Source organism: Astatotilapia calliptera, chromosome 7 (assembly GCF_964374335.1).
Source record: "Astatotilapia calliptera chromosome 7, fAstCal68.1, whole genome shotgun sequence".
NCBI lineage: Eukaryota > Metazoa > Chordata > Actinopteri > Cichliformes > Cichlidae > Astatotilapia > Astatotilapia calliptera.
The window spans coordinates 33306386-33328631 of NC_137428.1; the positions used below are offsets into that span (position 1 = coordinate 33306386).

At 39.3% G+C, this 22246-nt stretch overlaps 2 protein-coding genes and 1 long non-coding RNA gene across 23 annotated transcripts in view; 2 read left to right on the forward strand and 1 right to left on the reverse strand.

Moving 5' to 3' along the window:
• Positions 1-860: 860 nt before the first annotated feature.
• Positions 861-7715, forward strand: LOC113025980 (bromodomain-containing protein 3-like). 8 transcript variants are annotated; one of them, XM_026174311.2, is made up of 10 exons: positions 861-999; positions 3160-3488; positions 4561-4698; positions 5016-5151; positions 5597-5847; positions 5933-6061; positions 6148-6294; positions 6845-6990; positions 7081-7355; positions 7486-7715. In XM_026174311.2, the coding sequence occupies exons 2-10, from the start codon at positions 3294-3296 to the stop codon at positions 7593-7595; spliced, it is 1527 nt and encodes a 508-aa protein (XP_026030096.2). In that variant the 5' UTR covers positions 861-999; positions 3160-3293; the 3' UTR covers positions 7596-7715. The 8 variants fall into 8 exon arrangements, with proteins under 8 accessions (XP_026030096.2, XP_026030101.2, XP_026030097.2 ...); XM_026174316.2 differs by having other exon boundaries at positions 6148-6279; XM_026174312.2 differs by having other exon boundaries at positions 979-1285.
• Positions 7716-15116: 7401 nt separating this feature from the next.
• On the reverse strand, positions 15117-17748 carry LOC145430075 (uncharacterized). The gene is made up of 2 exons (XR_013910482.1): positions 17717-17748; positions 15117-15464 (listed from the first exon to the last, which is right to left on the reverse strand). It is a non-coding gene; the product is annotated as an uncharacterized LOC145430075 (long non-coding RNA).
• Positions 17749-18491: 743 nt separating this feature from the next.
• The window catches only part of vav2 (vav 2 guanine nucleotide exchange factor), a 196161-nt gene continuing 192406 nt past the window's right edge, over positions 18492-22246 (forward strand). For all 14 annotated transcript variants that reach the window (XM_026174291.2, XM_026174301.2, XM_026174297.2 and 11 more), the window contains exon 1: positions 18492-19822. In XM_026174291.2, coding sequence (XP_026030076.1) covers positions 19619-19822 — 204 coding nt within the window. In that variant the 5' untranslated portion in view covers positions 18492-19618. The remainder of the gene's footprint in view (positions 19823-22246) is intronic.

Here is a 22246-nt window from a genome sequence, read left to right on the forward strand (position 1 = left end):
AAGTGCAATAAACTACAAAAAAAATTGAAAATCACTTTTGTTTTGTTTACATATATTTCTACTTGGAGAAATTTAAGAGGCTTATCCCTCAAAACTTTAAATACAATAAAGTTGCAAAAAATAGTTTACAACAACAGGAAATTTATTTTGAGTGTCTTCATAGTTTTATTTTGGAGATACAGCAATTTTTATATACTGCAGGAAAAACAAAAAACAATCCTATGATGCAAATTTGCAAAGAAAACAGCATGTGCATCATTTCACTGTGGGAAGTGTTACGAACAGCTGATAGGAACGGCAAAGCGTGTTTCTGGAATATTATGTTTTTGTTCCTGCAAGCGCTTTTTATGCAATTTTTGCAAAGCTATATGTGGAACGAAACCGTGACCGAGGACAAGCTGATGGCATCAGATGTAAGTACAACTCCTCCGGTTTCATATGGAAAACTAATTATTGCGCTAGCTTACACGGTTCAGGTTCTACAGGGATTTAAAAATAGATAGAGCGTGCTGCTCTGACCGGCTTTAAAGGGTTAACAATGACTTTAAAAAAATAATATAAAATAGTGTGCAACACCACTGAAGTTTTTTTTTTAAACTCTCTTTTCAACCAACTGCAGTCACTCTCCAAATAACTTCTGCTTAGCTTTCCGAGCTTCCCTCGGGTCCTCTTAATCAGCGGTCTCCAACCTTTTTTGCGCCACGGACCGGTTTATGCCCGACAATATTTTCACGGACCGGCCTTTAAGGTGTCGCGGATAAATTAGGGAGGGGCTAATAATCGGCTCAGTCATTTTTAATGATCGTTGAAAGCCCAGATCGTAATCGTGATTAAAATTCGATTAATTGAGCAGCCCTACTTTCGGTCATTTTGGTTTTATTGTCGATACCCTCCGACACAGCAGGCGGCGGTATACGCTGTTAACTTTGGCTAAAAAAAATTGGTCACCGAAGCTTTCGACGAAGGGTAGCTTGTTACTTGAAGCCATGCCCGCAGCAGGTTTGTGTGGACGTTTTCAGCTGGTCTAAGTGCAGCCAGGAGTTACCGTATCGCGACTTTTTTCCCCTCTGTTTGGCCTTCGGTGCGGCGCGAACGGTCTTAAATAGAAACTAGCATTTTAAAGTGCCTTCATAAGAAGAAAAAACGAGTTGGTAAACACTCGTGACTCTCCCGTCATCCTCTGCGAAACAAGTTATGTGGTACATGTATGTGTTGCCGTTATCTGAAGGTAATTGCGAGCGTTCAGGTAACAGCGACTGGCGTCCCTATGAAAACTTTGTAAGTGGTAAGTTAACCGCGGCAGAGCGAGGCCCAATTGTAATACACAAACCCCAGTAGGCACTGCACAAGATACTGTGGTGTTTTTTTTATTGCCCATTTGCAGTGACGACTTAAATCTGTCTCTCAATGCGCCCATATAGGTTTACCTTAACCTGCTAGCCAAATGAAGCTAACGTGCTGAACGTGACTGGTTAGTGTTCCCAAGAGCTGGCCTCCTGATTATTTAACTCTGTCGTGCTCATTTAAAACTTGACAATCCGATTCTTCCTTCTTACTCCGTTAAGTTAGCATTATATTAGTTGACTTGTATTTAATGGTATGATATTACATGAGCTAGGTTGAGATTTATACCGCGTCTGAGATCATGCAGACTCTCACTGCCTTCTCCAGTGGCGATGTTTAGTAAAATGAGCAAATGAAATAAAATTAGATTTGAAGAAACATTTGATCTGGAATAAAGGAAAATAGATTTAAATGTTAAAATAGATAAACAGTAATATCACCTCACTAAAACTTAAAGTTAAATACATGAAATGCATTTAGTCTTCCCCAGTTTGGTTTTATTTATTGAGAAAAGGATGCGTTCACAATAATGTGTTTGTCTTGAAATATAATGTGTTAACTTAGACCAACAAAATATAATAATATTTGAAGAATAAAGTTTTGGAAGCTATTTAAAAACTAAACTGAAATGAACAAAGCCTCCCTCGAAATTAATTGAAATGCATTAGAACTGCAAATAAAACTGAAATAAGAAAAAATCAAAATCACCTGCTCCTTTCTGCTGCTCCCTTTAAGGGTCACCACAATGGGTCATCTCCCTTCATTTCACCCTATCTGTAGCACCCTCCTCTGTCACACTAACACTCTCCATGTTCTCTTTCACTACATCTAAGAATCTCTTCTCTTGTCTTTCTCTTTTCTTCATACTTAGCAGCTCCATCTTTATCATCCTTTGTAGCAACCTCAGTCTAAGCTGACCCTTTCATGTACTCATTTTTAATCTTGCCCATTCTAGTCAGGCCTAATAAAAATCTTAGATCTTCACCTTTAACAGCTCCAGCTCGCCCTCCCGCCTTTTTGTTAGTGCTCCAAACCATACTTCATAGCCCATCTCGCTCCCATCCTCTAAACCTTCGCTTTCACTTTTGCTGCTGTCCTCCTGTCACAAATCACCCGTGACACTCATCTCCACTCACTTCGCCTTGTCTTCACTTTCTTCTTCACCTCTCACCTCTTGATTCCTCTTCCATCCAATGCATACCTCCATCTCTCCACCTTCTCTAAATATTAAAATTGGAATAATTGCAGGCAGATTCCTAGATAGCTAAATAAACATAGCTGATTCCAACACCATCAGTGAAACAGCCTCTTAAATTTTGTCAGTGTATTTGCCAAGAAAACATTTCTCAGTTCGCATGCCCACTAAACCTTTACACAGCCTCCGCGTCTTCTGCTCATCTGAAGCCGGGTTGCAGTATTCAGACATCCTTCTCCCCAGCCACTCTTTCCAGTTCCCCATGGTCCCAAGGCATTCCCAGGTCGGATGAGATGTATAATCTCTCCAGCAGGTTCTGGTTCTACCCCAGGGTCTCCTCCCAGTTAGGTATGCCCAGGAGGCATTCTAACTGGATGCCTGAAATACCTCAATTGCCTCCTTTCAGCATGCAAGGAAAGCGCCTTTATACAGTCACGTGCAGATTGTTTTACATAATAATACAGTAAAATGAATGTGATAAGCTTCAAAAGGTATGAGATATAGTCTGTTTTTGAAACTATGTCAATGGTGTGAAGTAATCAGTCGCTTCCTCTTTTTATAGTGTTATATTTAATATTTGGAGAACCACATGATCGTAACAGTCTATTCTTTTATGTCAGCAGGCCACATTGTGTGGTTTGACGATTCCCCAGCCTGCTTCATGCATAGTTTTCAGAGTGTGTGACAAGCTGTCAGGTGAACACTACATGACTTACAGAAGATAACAGAACCCAGAAGAATTTGTGCAGCCGTCATGTCCACAGACACCAACCAGGACCCCCCTCAGCTTGTTAATCCCCCACCTCCCGAGGTGACCAATCCCAGCAAGCAAGGCCGGAGGACCAACCAGCTGCAGTATATGCAGAACATAGTGATCAAATCCCTGTGGCGGCACCAGTTCGCCTGGCCTTTTTACCAGCCTGTCGATGCAGTTGCTCTTGGACTGCCAGTGAGTAGTTTGCACATGTTCAGCTGACAGGGTTACAGTGCATCAAGTCATTTTTATGGGTTTTTCACAAATCATGGTACAAAAATGACTTCAGCCTCAGGATTGCAGGGCTTTTCTTCAGTTAGTTGCACAAGTAAGTCATAGTTTTGCTCATAATGAAAATATTTTTTAATTCCACAATTCCACAAAAGTGATGTTAAGTGGGCATTATATTGTATTATATGATCTATTTAGCCATTGTTGTTAAATATAAATTTACTGGTAGCTGCCAGCAGTTTTATACATATATATAATTTCTTTTTTTTGTTTTTTAGTTTTGTTTTCAGATACGCTAACTTGCTTTGTGTTCCTGGGTCTGTCTGTTCTTCTCTTCTGAAACTACTAGATCTTCTTTTCGTTTTTTTTTTATTCTCTTACTGTTAATATAATGTTGTCTAAGATATTTTTTTGTTTTTCCTCCCTTTTATTTTGTTCCTAATTCTCACGCACAACCTACATACCACAGTGAGTATAGAGATAATGGAATGCAGTGTCACTCTGTCTTGCATCTTATCCTAGTTTTAGCCATACTTCAGTAAGAAATGACTCGAAAACCTGCCGATATATCCTTGATCCTAAATTTTAATACATCATCAAGAATGTGTATGAAGTGTAACTAATTTATTTACCCAATTTAGTGCTGAATCTAAAAATGCAAACAGTTAAAAAAAAAATCATAAATTGATGTTAATTCCAGCCCAATTATCTGACTCACTTCAGACAGTGCAAAAAAGCTAATCTTGGTGATTTTAAGTTGGTCGCGAATTAGCCACCTCCATTTTTGCCTTAAGTTCCAAACACTATTAAGTAGTCTGAATGATGCCGCTTGACTCTGTCTTAATAAAGTAATTAACATTTAGTTAATATCAAGTTTTATAGAAAAAGATTAATTAAATTAAGATCCAACATGAATAAACTGGAAATTGTGCAGTGTCATTGTTCCCCATTAATCAAACTTTGGCAGAGCCTCAGTGTGGGGCAGCGCAAAATGTAATGCTATATTCATCTGACATCAACTCTTTCTCTTAACCAGGACTATCATAAAATAATAACATTGCCCATGGACATGGGAACCATTAAGAAACGACTAGAGAACAACTATTATTGGAGTGCGAGTGAATGCCTGGAAGACTTCAACACCATGTTTACCAACTGCTACTTATACAATAAGGTGAGGAGCTTTGTGATTGCAAATTCCTTCCATTGTTCCCTTACAGATACTAAGCGTGTCCTCACACTGGGCAATATATGCCATGCCGGAGAATGTTTGAGCAAGAGTCGAGTTTTGTATACTGGGCCTGGATGCAGTTAATTTGGCTTTCGGCGTTGATCGCCAACATTTTCTTAGAACGGCATTCACTGTGAAAATTCCTTATTAAACTAATTACCAATTCTCTAAGGCATGCAAGAGGACAATATGTCACCATGTCCAAAATTGGTGTAGTTGAGCTACAAAATGCAAAAAACCATTCCCTCTGTCCTCTTCAGCCTACAGACGATATTGTCCTGATGGCGCTCACCTTGGAAAAGATTTACTTGCAAAAAGTTGCCCAGATGCCTCAGAATGAAGTGGAGATTGTTCCTCATGCTGCCAAAGGGAAGGGCAAAAAAAGTAGCACTCCAGGTAACTCACTTAAAAGAACTTGTAACACTGACTACTTATTAGTAGTAAACTAGTACTTTGATGTTCGGTCGCAAGAATTCAGCAGACTGCATAGGCTAGCACATGGAGTGTGTCACTGATGAGATGCTGAACACCTTGTATGTAAAGCAATAACCAAATATGAGATCAGAGGGTGCAGGCGTTCATGGAGAGTGATGGGTTTTACCGTTACTCTCCAAAATCCTGGCAATCCAGACTTTCAGTTTCACAGCTATGTGTGCTTCTTATCCACTTATTAAAAGTCTAAAGTTTTAATAAGGTTATAGATTAGTTTTAGCAGCATTTTCGCTTTAATTAATTTACATCTTTAAAAACTCTAGGCTAATGAAGGAAATAGGGCAGATAAGAGAGAGAAAAAGGTTTGTTTAAATGAACTAATTGTAACAATTAATTTAATTATTTTTAGAAAGCAGGAAGAGGCGTGAGAGCTCAAGCCGTGCCAAGAGCGACTTTGAAGAGGAGTCATTACAACAAAACACTGAACCCTGTGGCCTTAGTGAACAGCTGAAGTACTGCAAGCATATCCTGAAGGAAATGCTGTCCAAGAAACATTCTGCCTACGCCTGGCCTTTTTACAAGCCTGTAGATGCAGAAGCTCTGCAGCTACACGATTATCATGACATCATCAAGTACCCCATGGATCTCAGCACGGTTAAAGTATGTTTGCTTATATGCTTTTATACATGCATTTGCTTTGTGCCTTGATACACATGCTTTATTTGGTTACCTTTTTTATTTTCAGAAAAAGGTAGATGCAGGAGAGTACCAGGATGCACAAGCGTTTGCTGCAGATGTTAGGTTAATTTTTTCTAACTGCTACAAATACAATCCTGCACATCATGATGTTGTTGTTAAGGCCAGAAAACTTCAGGTGGGTTTGGAATATTATTATTAAAAATGGGTGGGAGGGGGAAAGTTTTGGTTGCTCTGCTTTCTATTTCACTCTGTTTGCTTCAGGGAGTTTTCGAGCAAAGTTTTGCAAAGATGCCAGACGAACACGTGGAAGTGACCTCACAAGCAGGTGGCAGTTTGGACAAACCAGAGTCTGCAGAGGAGCGTGCCACCCGACTTGCTGAGTTGCAAGAACAGGTGGGTGCAGATCAGGTGGGTTGCTGCACAGATGTTTGCCTCATGTATTATTACTAGGTGCTATGAAAAAGTTGTGCAACGCACAGCAAAACAAAGCTCATATCTGATTTAAGTTTGTCCACTGTGCACAAGGAAGTAGTCTCCTTGGATAGCTCAGCACCATTTCCAGAGCTGCTTCTACTTTTAGATTTTCCTTTGTGATCTAGTGCACATCATTGTGCAATCTCTTTCACCCCACCACGACTATAACCCTTACATTGCATTTTATTTTGAGGAATTAAATGCTTTAGAGAGCAAAATGGCAAGCTGGGCTGGCAATACAGTTGCCTTTTTGATCCACAGTTCAAGTCATTTGTGCCAAATATACCACCTTCACGGCTCGCTCTCATTCTGAAAACTGCGGTCTGGTTTCTGAGCCGAAAGTTCCTGTGTGTTCTACTTTCCAAGGTCTGCTGGAAGGCTACTTCCAGGGAGCATGGGTGTTAACTGCGTATTGAACCTTCCTACTGATTCATCATTCTCAGGAATACAAGACTTCTAATTTTTGTGGCACTTTTATTCCCAGCTTAAAGCCGTTCATGGACAGCTTGCTGCTCTGTCTGAATCCCCTGTGAGTAAACCAAAGAAGAAAAAAGAAAAGGACAAAAAAGACAACAGTCGACAAAATGTTGGAGTATTGAATTCCAGATGTACATCAAATTCCTGTGCTAGGTATGATGTTTTGTTTAGCTCATTAACTTTTTTTTTATTTTGTGGTATTACTTTTTAACAGAGATTTTCACTGCTTTGTCTTTTTGATAGATATTCATGGAAAGGGAGCAATGAATGGGAGTCAGAGGATGAATCTTTGCCAATGACTTACGTTGAAAAGCACCAGCTAAGCCTGGACATTAACCGGTTACCTGGCATGAAACTGGGCCACGTGGTGCACATCATTCAGAGCCGGGAGCCCTCGGTGTGCAACACCAACCCAGATGAAATCGAGATTGACTTTGAGACGCTAAAGCCATCCACTCTGCGCGCTCTGGAGCAATATGTCAAGTCATGTCTCTGTAAGAAGTTTAAGAAATTTCAAAGTAAGTACCAAGCACAGGCTCACTTGAATTCATTTGACATTAAGGCACAAGTCACCCATAGATTTTCCCTGCTATCACTATCTGTAGCATTTAATCAATGATGTTGCCTCTTTTACTCCCCTTCATCCAGAGAAAAGCCGTCAAACTCCATCTCATCGCACCACCAGCAGCAGCAGCAGTTCTTCAGATTCTGCCAACACCAGCTTCACTGACTCTAGCACAGAAGACAGTGACTCATGATTACTGTATTGATTTTATTTATTTTTGCTATTATGACCAAAAGACATTTCGTCAAATATATTAAACCTCTCTATTTTGTTACCTGTTCGTTATGTTTAAAATAAAAATTCCTGTTGAAAATGTTCGTACTGTATTTTGAATAACGATCTCTCTGGTGTTTATCAGACTCTAAATCTGCAACAGAGCTGGATGGCATTCTGCTTGGGTAAGAGTAGATTTCATTACATCAGTTTCAGATGATAACGTCTTTGATTGACCATTATCCCATTTTTTTACATTTATTTTTTTCTTTGCTGATTTGGAAATACTTCAATTTATATTACTAATATTAAGTGGTGTAACTAAATTGTTTCTTAACCATTTATTGACCAAGATTTATACATGGCGTGGTGGACTTATTTTGGCTGTCAAATAAAACACAGTAACCATTTGAATTTTCTTAAAAGCCCCCAAAATGGTTGAGAAGTACAGTAATGTGAGTGCACATGGTAACATCTAGGCAGATATCCCCATAAATCTCTTCTACTCTTCTTTATGAAATCACTGGAATTTTTTTCTTTTCAGCACAAACGGTAATGGAGTTATGATCATTTAAAAGTGCCTTTAAAAATAGGCCCACCAGCGGGCCCATGGTAAATAAAGGGTTAATTTAGCACTAAATGCATTTAGGTGTACCATGCAAGAATAATGCACGTTACATAAGACTGATGAATTATCAGGTCTCAACAGTTTTCTTATTTTTATTCTGTATGAAGATGAAATTGAGCAGCAGAGGCCAGGAACATTATGAAACACTGCAGTTTGCTTTGAGGAACAGTCCAAACAGTGGGAATGTAATTTCCCATGAACAAATCACACCATAAAAATTGCTTTCCAGAAACCTTAATAACAAATTTGAGATTTTCGTGATGGCAAAAAGATGTAATGGAGAGTTGATTGCGTGGAATATGAACAGTGCTTGTTGTTGCATACTGTTTTGTTTTCAAATTCCATTCCTGTAGTAACTATTTTGTTTTTTTTTTATATATTTCTTTGTTCTATATAAACTAAAAATCAGAATACTTGAAAATAACACCTGTCTGCTTCCTAATATTGTCTTTCTTTTAATATTAGACAAAGTTCACCAGAGTAAAACTAAAATTCAGTTTTTAAATTGTGAATGTGTTTATTAAGGAAAAAAAATCTATCCAAACCTACCTGGAAAAAGTATTTGTACCCAACATCAAGTTGTGCCACCCTTGGCAGCAAGAACTGCAGTTAAGCATTTCTGCTAACTGGCGATGAGTGTGTAACACCACTGTGGAGGAATTTTAGTTCAGTCACGTTGGAGTTTTTGCAAGCATAAATGACCTGTTTAATACCAAAGCAACTCAGTCAAATTTAAGTCCAAAGTTGGACTAAGCCACTTGAAAATCTTTTTTTTATTTTTTATTGAGCCAGTCAGAGGTGGATTGTTCTATTGTGTAACCCAGGTGCACTGAAGGGAACAAACAGAAGGCTGGACGTTCTCCCTCTGGATTTGGTGGTAGAAACATAAATTCTGCTCTCTATAAATTACAGCAAACTGTCCAGATCCTGAAGCAGCAAAGAAGCTGCAGACTATCACACTACCTCTACCATGTTTGATTTTGTGTTTGTAGTTCTTTTTATAAAATGCTGTTAGTTTCACACCAGATTAACAAATAGTTGCACTTTGGTGTTGTCTATCCACAGAATAATTTCCCCAAAGTCTTGGTGATTGAAATGTGTTTTGGCAAATGTAAAGCGAGCCTTTGTGTTCTTTTTGTTCAGCAGTGGTTTTCCTCTTGGAACTCTCTCCCATTAATGCCATTTTTGCCCAGTCTCTTTCTTACTCAATCATGGACGCTGACTTTAATTGAAGCAAGTGAGGTCTGCAGTTCTGTGATACTCTTTAGGCCTCCTGTCTGACTCAGGAGGTAGCGCAGGTTACCTACTAACTAAAAAGTTGGTGGGACTATATAAGAACCAGTCTATTTACCATTTCTAGAAAGGTTCACTACTGTTCCAAGTTTTCCTTATTTGTGGATAAAGGCTCTCATTGAAGTTCTCTGGGGTCCCAAAACGTCAGTGGCATCAGTGTTTTGCTTGAGCTTTGCATCTTGGCTTTTTTTCTGTCTCCTGGGTTCTTGAGGTTTTTTTTTCCCACAAAAAAAAAAAAATCTTACAAAGCTTAAAAAAAACCCTTCAGAGTGGATGGGAAATGCTTATAACATTGTCAGGAAACAGCTAACAGCGAAAGAAAGCTGCCTAAAACATTAGCTCTACTTCCATCTGACCGTCCAGCTGCTTTGCAAAACTGGCACAAGCCCAGTGCTGCCCGCTTTGAACAGCTGGTGCTTGCACCAGATTACACTCATCAAATCTCAGTGCAACTTTCAACATACATCAGAATGACAGCATATATGGAGTTGGGAAGGTTTGTGTGAGATGTCTGTGGGAGCAAAGAAAAGCTTTCTGGCAGAAAAAAAAATGTGCAAAGTATACCTGTGGCTCAGTTATTGAACTCACCAGTAGATGGCCATCATGTGCCATCTTAATCTTTATTCTTTTTTTTTTCTTGCTTTTGATTTTACAGTGTTCGTCTGTTTCCTATGCATTTTTTCATCATTCGTCAGTACAGTTTGCCATTTCATACAAGAACGTTTATCTGATTTGTAAAAATCAGAAAACCACTAAAAATTATTTAAAAGAATGCAGATCCCTTTTTGTAAAAAAAAAAAAAAAAAAGTCACGTTCTTCAGTTGTGTAGTGCTGGAGAGGTTTGTGAGGCCATTCATCATTTACCCTTTTCTTTTTTTCCTCTCTCTCTGCCACACCAGCCTGCTGTCTTTGCAGTGTGCATGTTGCTGGGTGATGTGATCTTTGTGACCTGCATTCCTGTCATGCCACATGCAGCAACCCTCTGCAACCTCAGGGCATGATTGATCAATGCCACAGCTCCAGTGACAACTAGTCATTTCTGCCACTTCTGGCCATCACTCAGTGCATGAATATAGTGTTAAGAAGACCACACACGTGCATCTCTACAAACACATCGCACAGTTCGTTTGATTAATGGTTGTCTTGTTTTCTTTTTTTCTTTCCCTACCCTTCTTCTTTTTATCACCTTGTAGAAAACCCAGTAGAAATTAATACAAGTGAATGATTGTGGTTTCATGTCAATGTCAGTTTGAATGAACTTTACAGATTGAGCTTCATATGCATCCACTTTTGTTTGGTAAACGATTTATGCTAATGTGACATATACCATAATTGCAAATTAGCAGATGATGTTCTTATACTGTGAGCCTCTTTTTTGTAATATATCTTCAATTTGTAACAAACTTTATGCTTCTAGTTAATCTATTCAAAACCATTACTTACCCAGCAAAATATTTTGCCGAGCATGATATTTTTGCAGTATTGCACTGCATTAAACTCACACGCCATGTATTATCTTGCACTATATCGTTGTCCTTTCTATCATGATAAGCATGATGGTGCTAAGGTTCACGTGCCTTACTCGAAGGTACTCCAGTAGCACCTGTGCAAGGAGAAGGCCTGTTCTGTTATTACACAGACATCAAGCTTGTTTGTGGCATTTTTAGATTACTGCAACTTTAGCTAGCACGTGCATCCACTTTATGATTTTTTTTATATCCTGCATGTGCTTTTCTTAAATGTTATGTTGTGAAATGCATGGGGAACACCACACAAAAAAAGAAAAAGCCATAACTGGATGTTCCATTAGGTTTCACTGAAATGTGCTGACCTTTATTTATCTGTCTGGATGGGATTTTAGATATGTTCTTTTCTTCTATCTCTGTAAAAGATCACATATTGCCATAAGTGAACTTTAAGAAGTAAAACTGAAAAAATCCTCCAAAATTAAGTCATTTTTTCTTCTTCTCAGAATCAATCCCAGGACTCCATTTGTCTTGCTTTTTTTCTCTCTCTCAGGAATTTGAGAGAGCATAGCAACACTATCCTCCACATAAAAAATGCCCTGCTTAAAGATTTATAGGCCATATTTTAGGCTGATGGAACTGTTCAAACAGTCCTTAAAGGTTAAGTGATCTCATGGCTCAGAACCCAAAGGCCAAACTCAAAGACCATTTGTGCATCACAGAATTAATTTTACGAAGGATATTTTCAGTGTCCAGTTTTGTTGCTCATATATTTTTATATGGACTGTGTTGCATACAAGATTACAAAGCTTTGTCTGGGCCAAGTAAGATGGGGGGCAAACTACTAAATGCAGATCTGATATAATGGTATCGTTTGAAGCAAAGTGTTTCACATTAACACTCAGTCTTATATTTTTTTCTGCTGATGCTTCTTGCAGATAGGAAGTACATCAAAGAAAGTGCTTTTAAGATCAGAAAACCACAAAGTATGAAATCTCCAAATGTCCACTGAGTACATATATTTGCTCTTTAGAAAGAGCATCTTTACAGAGCCTTTTCTCGCTCCAAAAAGGCACAGTACTACTGAGGCTTATCCTCCACATAGTCCATCTTGCCTGCCTTTCCATATCAGTGCAAAGTCTGCAACCAGAAGGAGATGTTTCTCTATGTAGTTGTGAAAGATGTTCAATTAATTCACTATTAATCAAACACTGATGTCTCAAGCAGGATAGCTGTTCCCATGGGGATGGCAAAACTTGTGATGCATTATTTTATTAGAAATGCGGTCTGCACATACACTGTATATAGAAGATGTAGAAGAATGTGTGCCTTGAGCTCATATATCCTGTTGCAAAAGAGCCGTTCCACTCATTTGATCTAGCAAAAAGATATTTGATCTATACATGATGTCTTCCTGAAGTTCACAGTTGTGGTCAGAAGCTTACTTACACTCATCATGGGCATGAATGTCATTGTAATTTGGGATTTTTAACAGATTCTTAACTGTTCTTTATCCAGGGCGGAATAGCTGTACAGCACTACATCTTTAATTACTTAAAAAAAAAAAAAAAAAACAGGAACTGGGTAAACAGTTTGTATTACCACTTTGCCAAAATCTGGAAGAAGTCCCAAACTGTAACACTCAGATGAGAGGAAATTGGTTAGGATCTTCAGTAACAAATTAGGGATCGTAAAAGTGCGATGTGATGAACTGGAAACTACTGGAACACCAGCAACAGTGTCCAGAGTCAAGCAAGTTCTACAGTGCTATAGACTAAGAAGATGGTGACCAAGAAAGAAGCCCTTATTCTTAAATCAACACCTTAAAGCTTGATTGAAATTTGCAGCTGCCCACATAGACCAACTAAATGCCTTCTGGATAACATTTTTATGATCAGACAAGACAAAGATTGAGCTATTTGGCCACAGTGTCAAGAGGTGAAGCTTTCAAATCTAAGAACAATGTAACAGCTGTCAAGCATGGTGGTGATAGCGTCCTCCTTTGGTGCTGTTTTAATGCCGTTGGTAATGGTACAATACAGCAAGTGAATGGAATAATGAAAGAAGAATACCTTTTTCAACTTTAATTAAAGCAACAATAAGACAACAATTCCAAACACACATCAGAACTGGTTTTGTAATGGATGAAGCAGGATAACACTAAACTTCTGGCATGTCCTTCCTAAAGGCCTGACCTCAACCCCCTGAAAATTTAAATTAACTTTACCAATTCAGCCAAGATGAGTGGTCAAATGTCCAGCCACAGTTATGCCACAAACTTGTTCATGGTAACCAAAACCATCTGGCTAAGGTGCAGCTTGCTGAGCCTGTATGTATACTTTTGAAGTCCAACATACATTTAAACTTATACACTCAGTTTTTTTCATAAAAGATATATGCTGTGCAACTATTCTGTTTTAGAAAAATAACAGTTCAAAGAAATTAGTAAAAGCAAAAATTACCATGACATTCATGCTTATGATGAGTATCAAAACCTTTGACGACAGTTATATATTTTCATGTCATGGAACATCTTGCAAAACAAATATATACAAACATTTTGTTATTCAAAGATTGTAATGAAATACAGTACAAGGCAGTTTAGTGCGGGCAACAATGGCTCATTTTCAGGACTTTGGTAAAGTTTGCAGTAATGATCTATGGTTGCTGTTTCAGAGCAGCTGTGGTGTTCATGGTCAACGTAACGGGGTAACAGTTATAAATTACCAATTTTAAACTGGTGATTTACTCACTGAATTCTATGGATACACTAGCTTTATACAGTGTAGGGGTTATAATTTTGTTAAATTCAGCTGTCTGAATGCACGATGAGCAGTAAATCTCAGAGCAGTACCAGCATAGCCTGAACAGAAAGAAAAGTCTACTGGATTACACAGGAGAAATTATTATAACTTATGTCTAATTAATTCTTTTCCACACACTACACTGCTACACCCGATCGTAGGGTCCTCCACATGCTAAACCTCACTTCAAGGTTCAGTTAGGTTTGCACATTTTTATTCTCTCACTACATTTCAGAGCCTCTACTTTTTCACTTTTACTTAAGAGTAAAGAAGTTGAATCAGTACTGCCAGATTATTTTTCACACAAATATCTGTACTTCTACCTGTACTTAAGTGACAAATGTTTATATTTTTGCTATTCCTAGACTTCATTAACCAATAAGTGATGGCTCTGTGGATATGTCCATGTTTTTTGATACAGTCTATGGAGCTGCAGCTACCATGGGAATGTTTGATATCTCCATTAATCTGTGAACAGTCAAAGCCCTTGTGTCACTTTATGAGGTAAACATGGCTGCAGATGGAAGAAAGGTGAAGCTTATAAAGTCCTTACTCTTCAGTGACAGGGAGCTAGATGACAAGAAGTGTGTGAGATGGTGGGTTTCTGTGAAAAATTCTGTTTAGCTGCTCTTTGTTAGTATAAATTCTGTCCATGTCAGCCTTTACTGCTTTCAGGGCACCATGGATAGTACAGTGGGAGAATACTATGAGAATTCACTACCTTCTCCAAATTCTTAAACAAACAGGAAAAACATAATTTGTTCTGGTGGTACATTTCCAGTGCCTTAAACTGCTCACTTGCACAGAATTTGCTATATAAAAAAAAAAAGAAAAAAAAAAAAGAAGTCATCTCAAGCCTTCTGAAAACCAAAGCCATCCCCGGTTTCTATATGGGTGATTTAAGATCGTATGGGCCAGCAGCTGTGCAATCTTTAAAATCTTTCAATTTCAAAAGAAGCACCGGAAATCAGGTTTTGCTCTACTTCTCTCATATATGCCCAGAGGCAAACTGGGTAAATGTGCTATGTCCCTGTGGGAATGTGGAGGTGGGAAGATGCAATGATGACTGAGCTGATAAAGTAATGAGACATGACAAAGGGGGTTTAACAAGAAACAGGTGGCATATTGAGGTTGGTGACAATTAAGAGATTAATTGACCAACTGTGATTATTTTATTAACAGAAGATGACATTGGGGAACATTCCGGTAGAGTGGGAGGATATGGAAATGAGAAAGGTAGCTGCCCAATTAAAGAAAGGAGCAAAATCAAACCCAAAATATATATCAAATGACAAATCATAGCCAAAACATTGTTGTTGGTTTTTTTATTTCTGTGAAACAATAAAATATATTGACGTGATAGTACATGACTGAATTGCTAACTTAAACATGCATGACCATATTTTGCATTTGCTTTGACTCCATTAGTTCTTGAGGGGGGAACATCTGTCTCTTTGCCAGGTTAAATGTTTACTATGCACACAAACTGCTGTCTTTCTTTCCTGTTGGTGAGAAAAGCTGCCCACTGTGTCTGGAAACAGAACCGATGAGATTGGTTAGTAGCAAGCATGTCGTCTCATTTTATGGAGGTGAGGCCATCAGTCTTTGTAAAACTGAGGAAAGCCATATCCACCAGCAAATCAGTTTTTGTCTGTCGACTGTGGAAAGTTATGGAACGGTTAGCCAACATGCATGCTACCAGGATCCTGAAACTGGAGTACTCAAAATTTAATTTGCTGTCTTTGTTTACATCTGTGCTGGATTTTAAATACAATGTTCAGAATCTGGTCGTTTCGAAGTATTGTGAACTCCTTTTAAAACACATTTTATTGCATTCCCAGAAACAGGTAACCCATTACTGAACAAGTTATGACAAGCCAACTGCATTTTTCAGCCTTGAGCATTTGCAATCATGGTAAATGTGGTTTGTAGTGGTAGGTGTGTGGGTTTTTATAAAGAAATTGTTTAACTTTAAACTAATCCGCCGTTTTTGTTTTATAGAATCAGAAGTCGCCCTTTTACAAACTGCTAGATGTTGTTTGAGGATGACTGTAGACTGGCTAATGGAATAATAAAAAAAAAAAATAGCAAAACTGCATTGTATGAAATTGATTCTTCTTTTGATCATAGACACACAGTCACCAAAAATCAGCATTTTTAATAAACCAAACAGACGTTTTTAATGGTTTCTCCTGACATTTACTCAGAAACTACTTCATAACTTCATAACATAAGATCATATTAGCCAACTGACATATTATTTAAATTGAAGAATAATGTTAATATGCACACACTAACACTCTTGTGCAGCAAATTAGAGATAATTACAGTCTCTTGCTTTTTTAGGAGTATGTTTTCTTCTTCAGTTACACAGACACTGAGTTTCTGTCTTGCAAAGTGTCAAATACCACAGAATTACTGCATCAGAATATCATCAGTGTGCTATTGTGAGGTAATGTGTGATTCCCACCTCTAGTGGATACTGACAATAATCCAGCAAATACATTTTTCCCTTAATTACATTAATTTACTAAAGTACATAACCCGAGCTCATCCGCTTTTCATGATGAAGTGTTCTTAGGCAGTGAACACTAAAAAATGTCTCCAATGTGTGTCAAGCTGAATGACACTGTATGCATGCAATAAAACAGGACTTTCTGGAAGGATGACGGTGGCTTGTAGCGTAGGTGCTTTCAATGTCTGCTATAACTAGAGGAGCATTAAACCACATACAATCCATTTACCATTTAGTTAGTTATTAGTTCCCAAATCAAGGTGTGATAACAACTTAATTTTATACCAAATTTTACACAATTTAACACCAAAATTTCTCATCCGTGGGATAATAAAGGTTTATTCTATTCTATTAGCTCCCTAGAGTGAGTGCAAACTTCCTTACCAAAAGTTTACATATTATTTCCTCTTTGACCTCTAACCCCTCTCAGTTACTGTTTAGATTCTGTGGAGGCGTGGGGAAGCAAAAGAGCTTGCGTCTTTGTTTATCTTTATTTCACTATAAAACAACTTGTAGATTTAATTGCTACTTAAACATGTAAAGGCATTAAGTGCTTTTGGCTTGAGAAGTGGGTAAATGCTGTCTGAAAACCTCTGACCTAATTGTCTATAAAAAGGGCTCCACCACAAAAGCCTGCTTTGGTACTGCTTTTGTTCATGCATCGCTATTCACAGTCTAAAAATGTAGCCAATACCACCAGCCACAGGAACTAAGCAAGAGAGTGAGAGACCCCACTACTATGGACATAAATATACATTTTTATGCCTAGTTCCCTTAAAGTGTAACCCTTTCCCAGGCAGGGTAGTCATGTCCCTTTGTTTTCTTCTTGTAAAAACAGTTTTCTGGATCACTCTTAGTCTGCCCCCTCACCCTAGACTACTCTGTCTTAGAAGACCCTCCCAAATTGCTCCTGACAATAAAGGAAACAGTTGATGTGGTTCCGGCAATTGACCAAGATGCTGAAACCATATGGGAACCGCTAGGATGTCTCCTGGGTGAGGTGTTTTGGGCATGTCCTACCAGGAGAAGGCTCCATGGCAGACCCATATCTCTCAGCTGGCTTGAGAACCCTACTATGTTCCTCCAGTATGAACTCAGGAAGGTGGCCAGAGAGAGGGAGGTGTGGGCTTCTCTGCATAAACTCGTTCTACCCTGACCCAAACCCAGATGGATGTATTATTATTGTGTACTTGTGTGGAAGGACTGCATTGAATAATCGACCCAACAACATGAAAATAAGCTCCAAAAGGACTTTTGTGTGAGACATTTAGTGACAATACATTTTGTTTAGGTGAAAATTAAATGTACTCATTATTTTCATGTTACTTTTACTCCAACTGTAACACTTTAACTATGTTCGGAAGCATTCATGTAACAAAGTGTTTTGCAGATTACCTCTGTGGTGGCCATCTTGTTTTCCCAGTAAAGAGGAGGCTTGCCTCAATTGCAGCTCTTTTATAGGCCAGTCTGTATTGAGAAGGCGTGGTCTTTAGAGTATTTAAAGGGAGCAGGAAATGGATTGGGGGCCTTTTTGGGAAGTTGTTGTCTGTATGTGCATGATGTTGGCAAGAGACAATAAAACAATTACTTCAGTTAAGATAGAGTGAAGTCTGATGTTTCTCTCACCGCTCCTCTCTGCGTAACAAACTAATGGAATATTTGTAAGAAGTCTTTTCAGAGACACAAAGAGTTTTTGGAAAGAGTCCACCTCTGTGTGGGCTCTGTGTTACTGTTATAAAGAATAAAAGTGTTCAGATTGTAAGACTCAAACATAAATCGCCTAGATTTGGATTAGAACAAATTAAAAGTTATAGCATTAGTCATGTTGCTTTTCATTCTTACTCTGGTGAGGGATCAGAATTAATAAAAAAAATGTAGTGTTCAGAAATGAAGGATGTCAACATCTGAACAGTAACTGAAAATTCAAACCTCTAGGTTACCAGTGATCTGCTCAAGACTCTCGACTTACAGTACAACTAGCAGGCATATTCAGAATAACACGGAAAGCTTCTGCAAACATAAGAATTGTCTATCTATCTATCTATCTATCTATCTATCTATCTATCTATCTATCTATCTATATATATATATATATATATATATATCCCCTTTATGCCAATGGCCCTTGCAGTGTGCGCTTCACCCATCAGAGGGCGCATCTTAACGCTCAGTTTAAAAATACTCCCTGAAACCCAAATTCTTTTAAGAGTGGAGCTGCTAAAGCAAACTACCCGACTTTTAACTTTACGTGTCTTAATCAGCACATAGGGGCAAGTTCAAACTCCTGGGCCAATACCGAGCCTGAAGCCTGGTCTCCTTTCAGATTTGAACAGCTACGATCGGTAGCTGGGATCTCTAAACATCTCTGTCCGAGAGGGAAACACGGAGAGGGAGACGTGAGAGCAAGGACGTGAGCGGAAGGGAGGCAAAAATCAGAGAAAACCTAAGCTGGACACACTGATAGCGCTGTTTTTGGGCGTGCGTAAAGGCGCGAGGCGAAGTTGCATTTACAGGATACATGTAAACACAGATGTCCCCCTTTTTTGTTTCCCAGACTGGACATGTTTCCGCTGCTGGAGAGCGACGTTTAGACAGTTGTGAAAAGAGATTGAACCAAGGGTTGTAGAGAGTCTGGTCTGTTATCCCTTTCTTTTTATCTTTCGCTTTTGGGACTGAGTGGAAGTCCTTGTTTTTACGCTTAGAGTACTAAGGAAACGATAAATGCAAATGCGAAGGGTGACTCCGTGCTTTTATTCATCGTCTACAGAGACTTGAAAAGCCGCTTTCCCCACATTGCACAGCAGCCCGTGGTGTTTGGTTCACTGAAATGTGAAACACTAGTGAAGTCGATACATGACAAACTGCTGTATCCAGCTGGTTTGTTTGTCTCTGTTGTAAACATTTTACGCTCTTTGGATTATATGTGTTGAGTAGGAAACTTTTTAAGAATGAAGAGGAGAAAATTCACGTAGCTCGTCTCCGTTTTCTGCTTACATCGTCGCTGTTTGCCGAAGTGGATCCCTGTTATTATTTTAGTCATTTCCGAGCCTTCACGTTGAGGAGAAAGGGGAGCTGACATGCGCCTGGACATGGGGATATAGTGAGCTGACCTACTGCGAATAATACAAAGTTGCGAAATTGCCTGATTTGCGTACATAGTGAATAATCAAGACACCCGGAGCCGGTGGGAAATCAACCATAGTGCCTGCTCGTGCGCCGTGAAACAACGCTTTTCTGCTCGCACTGAGCCAGTTCGAGAACCAGGTTATTTTGCGAGGAGAGACTTCGGAGAAAGATATGGAGGAGTGGAGACAATGCGGACGGTGGTTGATAGACTGCAAGGTCCTGCCCCCGAACCACCGGGTTGTGTGGCCCTCGTCGGCCGTCTTCGACTTGGCACAGGCCCTGCGTGATGGGGTGTTGTTGTGCCAGATGTTGCACAATCTCTCCCCAGGATCAGTGGACCTGAAGGAGATCAATTTCAGACCCCAGATGTCACAGGTGAGTCCGCCTCGGTATACATTTTAAACGACCAAGTGGTGGCTTTGATTTACACGCCCCCCGGGCAAACTTTTATATGCACTACGCTGCTACACATCCACACCCTGGGATTCCCTGGGTAGCCACTTCCCACTGAGATGTTCCACGATTTTCCTTGATTGTTTGGAAAGCTTTTTTTGTACATTTCTCTGCCTGTATTTCCGCAGCTGATCCAGAGATTCCTTCCTGTCACAACAAGCCCATTCCTTGGCGCAGTAAAAAAATTCTATCAGTGTATCTGTGATAATACAGCAGTTAAACACATACTGTGGTGGGCTCTGTGTGTTAAAACATGCAAGCTTCATTTAGTTTTTCCCAGGTGGAGAAAATAATGCAATTATGCCCACTAACACCTTATTCTGGAGGTGTCACACCTGGATCCATGTGGTGATATAGGCCTCAAGGTTGATGATGAGCTGTTCTGCTGGTGGCTCCAGGAGCACTTAAAAGCCAATTCCGTTCATTTCTTTTTTTCCCCCTAAAAAGGTTAAACATTTATCTACCCAGTATTTTATTTCTGCTCATGCAAGTATCAGCCCCCCCTCCCAATGAAATTGACATACAGTTGGCAGCTAGAGCATCTTCACATTCACTTCCAAGGGTGCTAATTGGGTGTTATCTAGACAGTCTAACTCTGTGCAGAAGTGAGCAAAGATAATAAGCTTCTTAGGGAAGAGAAAATCGAGGACACTAAATAAAGTAAAAGGAACGTTATGGAACGTTAGAGTGATGCTCTTCCATGGTTGATGATTTAGTATACACCATTTGTCTGGTGGTAGCAGTTTTAAAAGGATGCTGCACTATTTGCTTTTAAATTTTTACCTGTCTCAAGTTGAAGGGAAATGGCAAACTGGAAGAGACTCAAAGAGAAGTATCCCCGTGTGTATGTAATTAAACTCAAACGAAACCCAAGATTTCATGGCAATGAGATTAGAGGTTTGAACTGTAGCTATTGCACGCCTCTGCTTCTGTAAAGCTCCCTCTGCACTTCAGCTCATTCATGTTTCCAAAGCCAATAAGAGGAAGTGTCGGGTGCCACAGGAAGTTTACATGACCACGGTGGTGGAGTAGAAGTGCTCTGTGGCAAACATGTCTATTGACTTTTATTCACCCTGATGTCTGCACTGAAATACCACACAGCCTCCGCTGCACATGGTGAAGAAGTCTTGGCACTGGCACTGTGACATATTTAGATTATTCTTATTGTCATACCTGCGGGCTTTAATAGCTGTGTTAGGAAGCGATTCCTCACTGACAGCAAATTTGTCTGATATGCTTGGCACACCTTCTGTGACCTCTTTCTGTCATAATAATGTGTGAATGTGTGTGTGGGTCTACTGTCTGTCTGTCTGCTTTTTTTGCTCTGTCTGTGTTGGGTGCTGTTTTCTAGTAAACACTCCTTTCTTTGTCCTTGATTAATCAGGAAAAGATAATTTGGTTAGCCAGATCAACAAGGAATTCATTTGCAAGTGTGTATGTGTATGTGTGTATTTTTCAAACGGAGCAAAAATGCCACTTTTGTCTCTGTTTCACGCTTATCAAATGGGATCATTTGCAACTGTTGAACAAAACAAGAATGTCATGTAAGATTCTGCGCGTTGTGGTGGACATTTTAAGCTATTTGTCTTCCATTTAAGACAATAAACACTTAACAGAAGAAAGAATTACATATTAATCAATGAAAGTAAATGCTAGTGGCATCGCTATCCATCCCCCTCTCTTTGCCTGGTAACCAACAGCGGCCTTAACTTATCACCTCCAGAAGCTACTGGGTTCAATGATTACAAGGGCGAGAGAGAGAGAGACTTGGATGGCATGCTTTGATCCGCCCACTAATCCCGAGCTCCCAGTACCACTGAGTGAATCTGCAGCGAGGGTGAAAGTGGTGTCCTCGGTGACAAATTGGGTTAAACAAAATCCTGGCAGCAGAACAGTAGTATGTGATTTATGATAAGGAAAAGGTCAAAGCTCACGTGCTTTAAAACCGAGAACACACAGTTAGTGGCTTAACCAAATGAAGAGGAGCTGAAGCAGAGCAATTATATTGTTTGCTCAGTACAAAATTTCTCTTGTATCCAGTGGATAAACTTTAGCGGTGATTGATAGGTTTGAAATTGAGTTTTGTCTGTGAATATAACTAGTTTCTAACATTTAGTTAAGACGCCCTCAACACATGGTAGTAGGTGTAGAGCCGATGCATCGTAAAGGTGGTTTATGGCGAAAGAAGAACATAAAGACACAAAGTATGTGTTTCTCCTTTTTCTATTGATCCATTACTTCTACTGCTAACAGAGCCTAATCACAATAATGCTTTTCAAGTTTGGCATTGATCCCGGTTTGTGGTCTTGGTGCTTTTGTGCATTCTGCAGACATCAAAGAGAATTC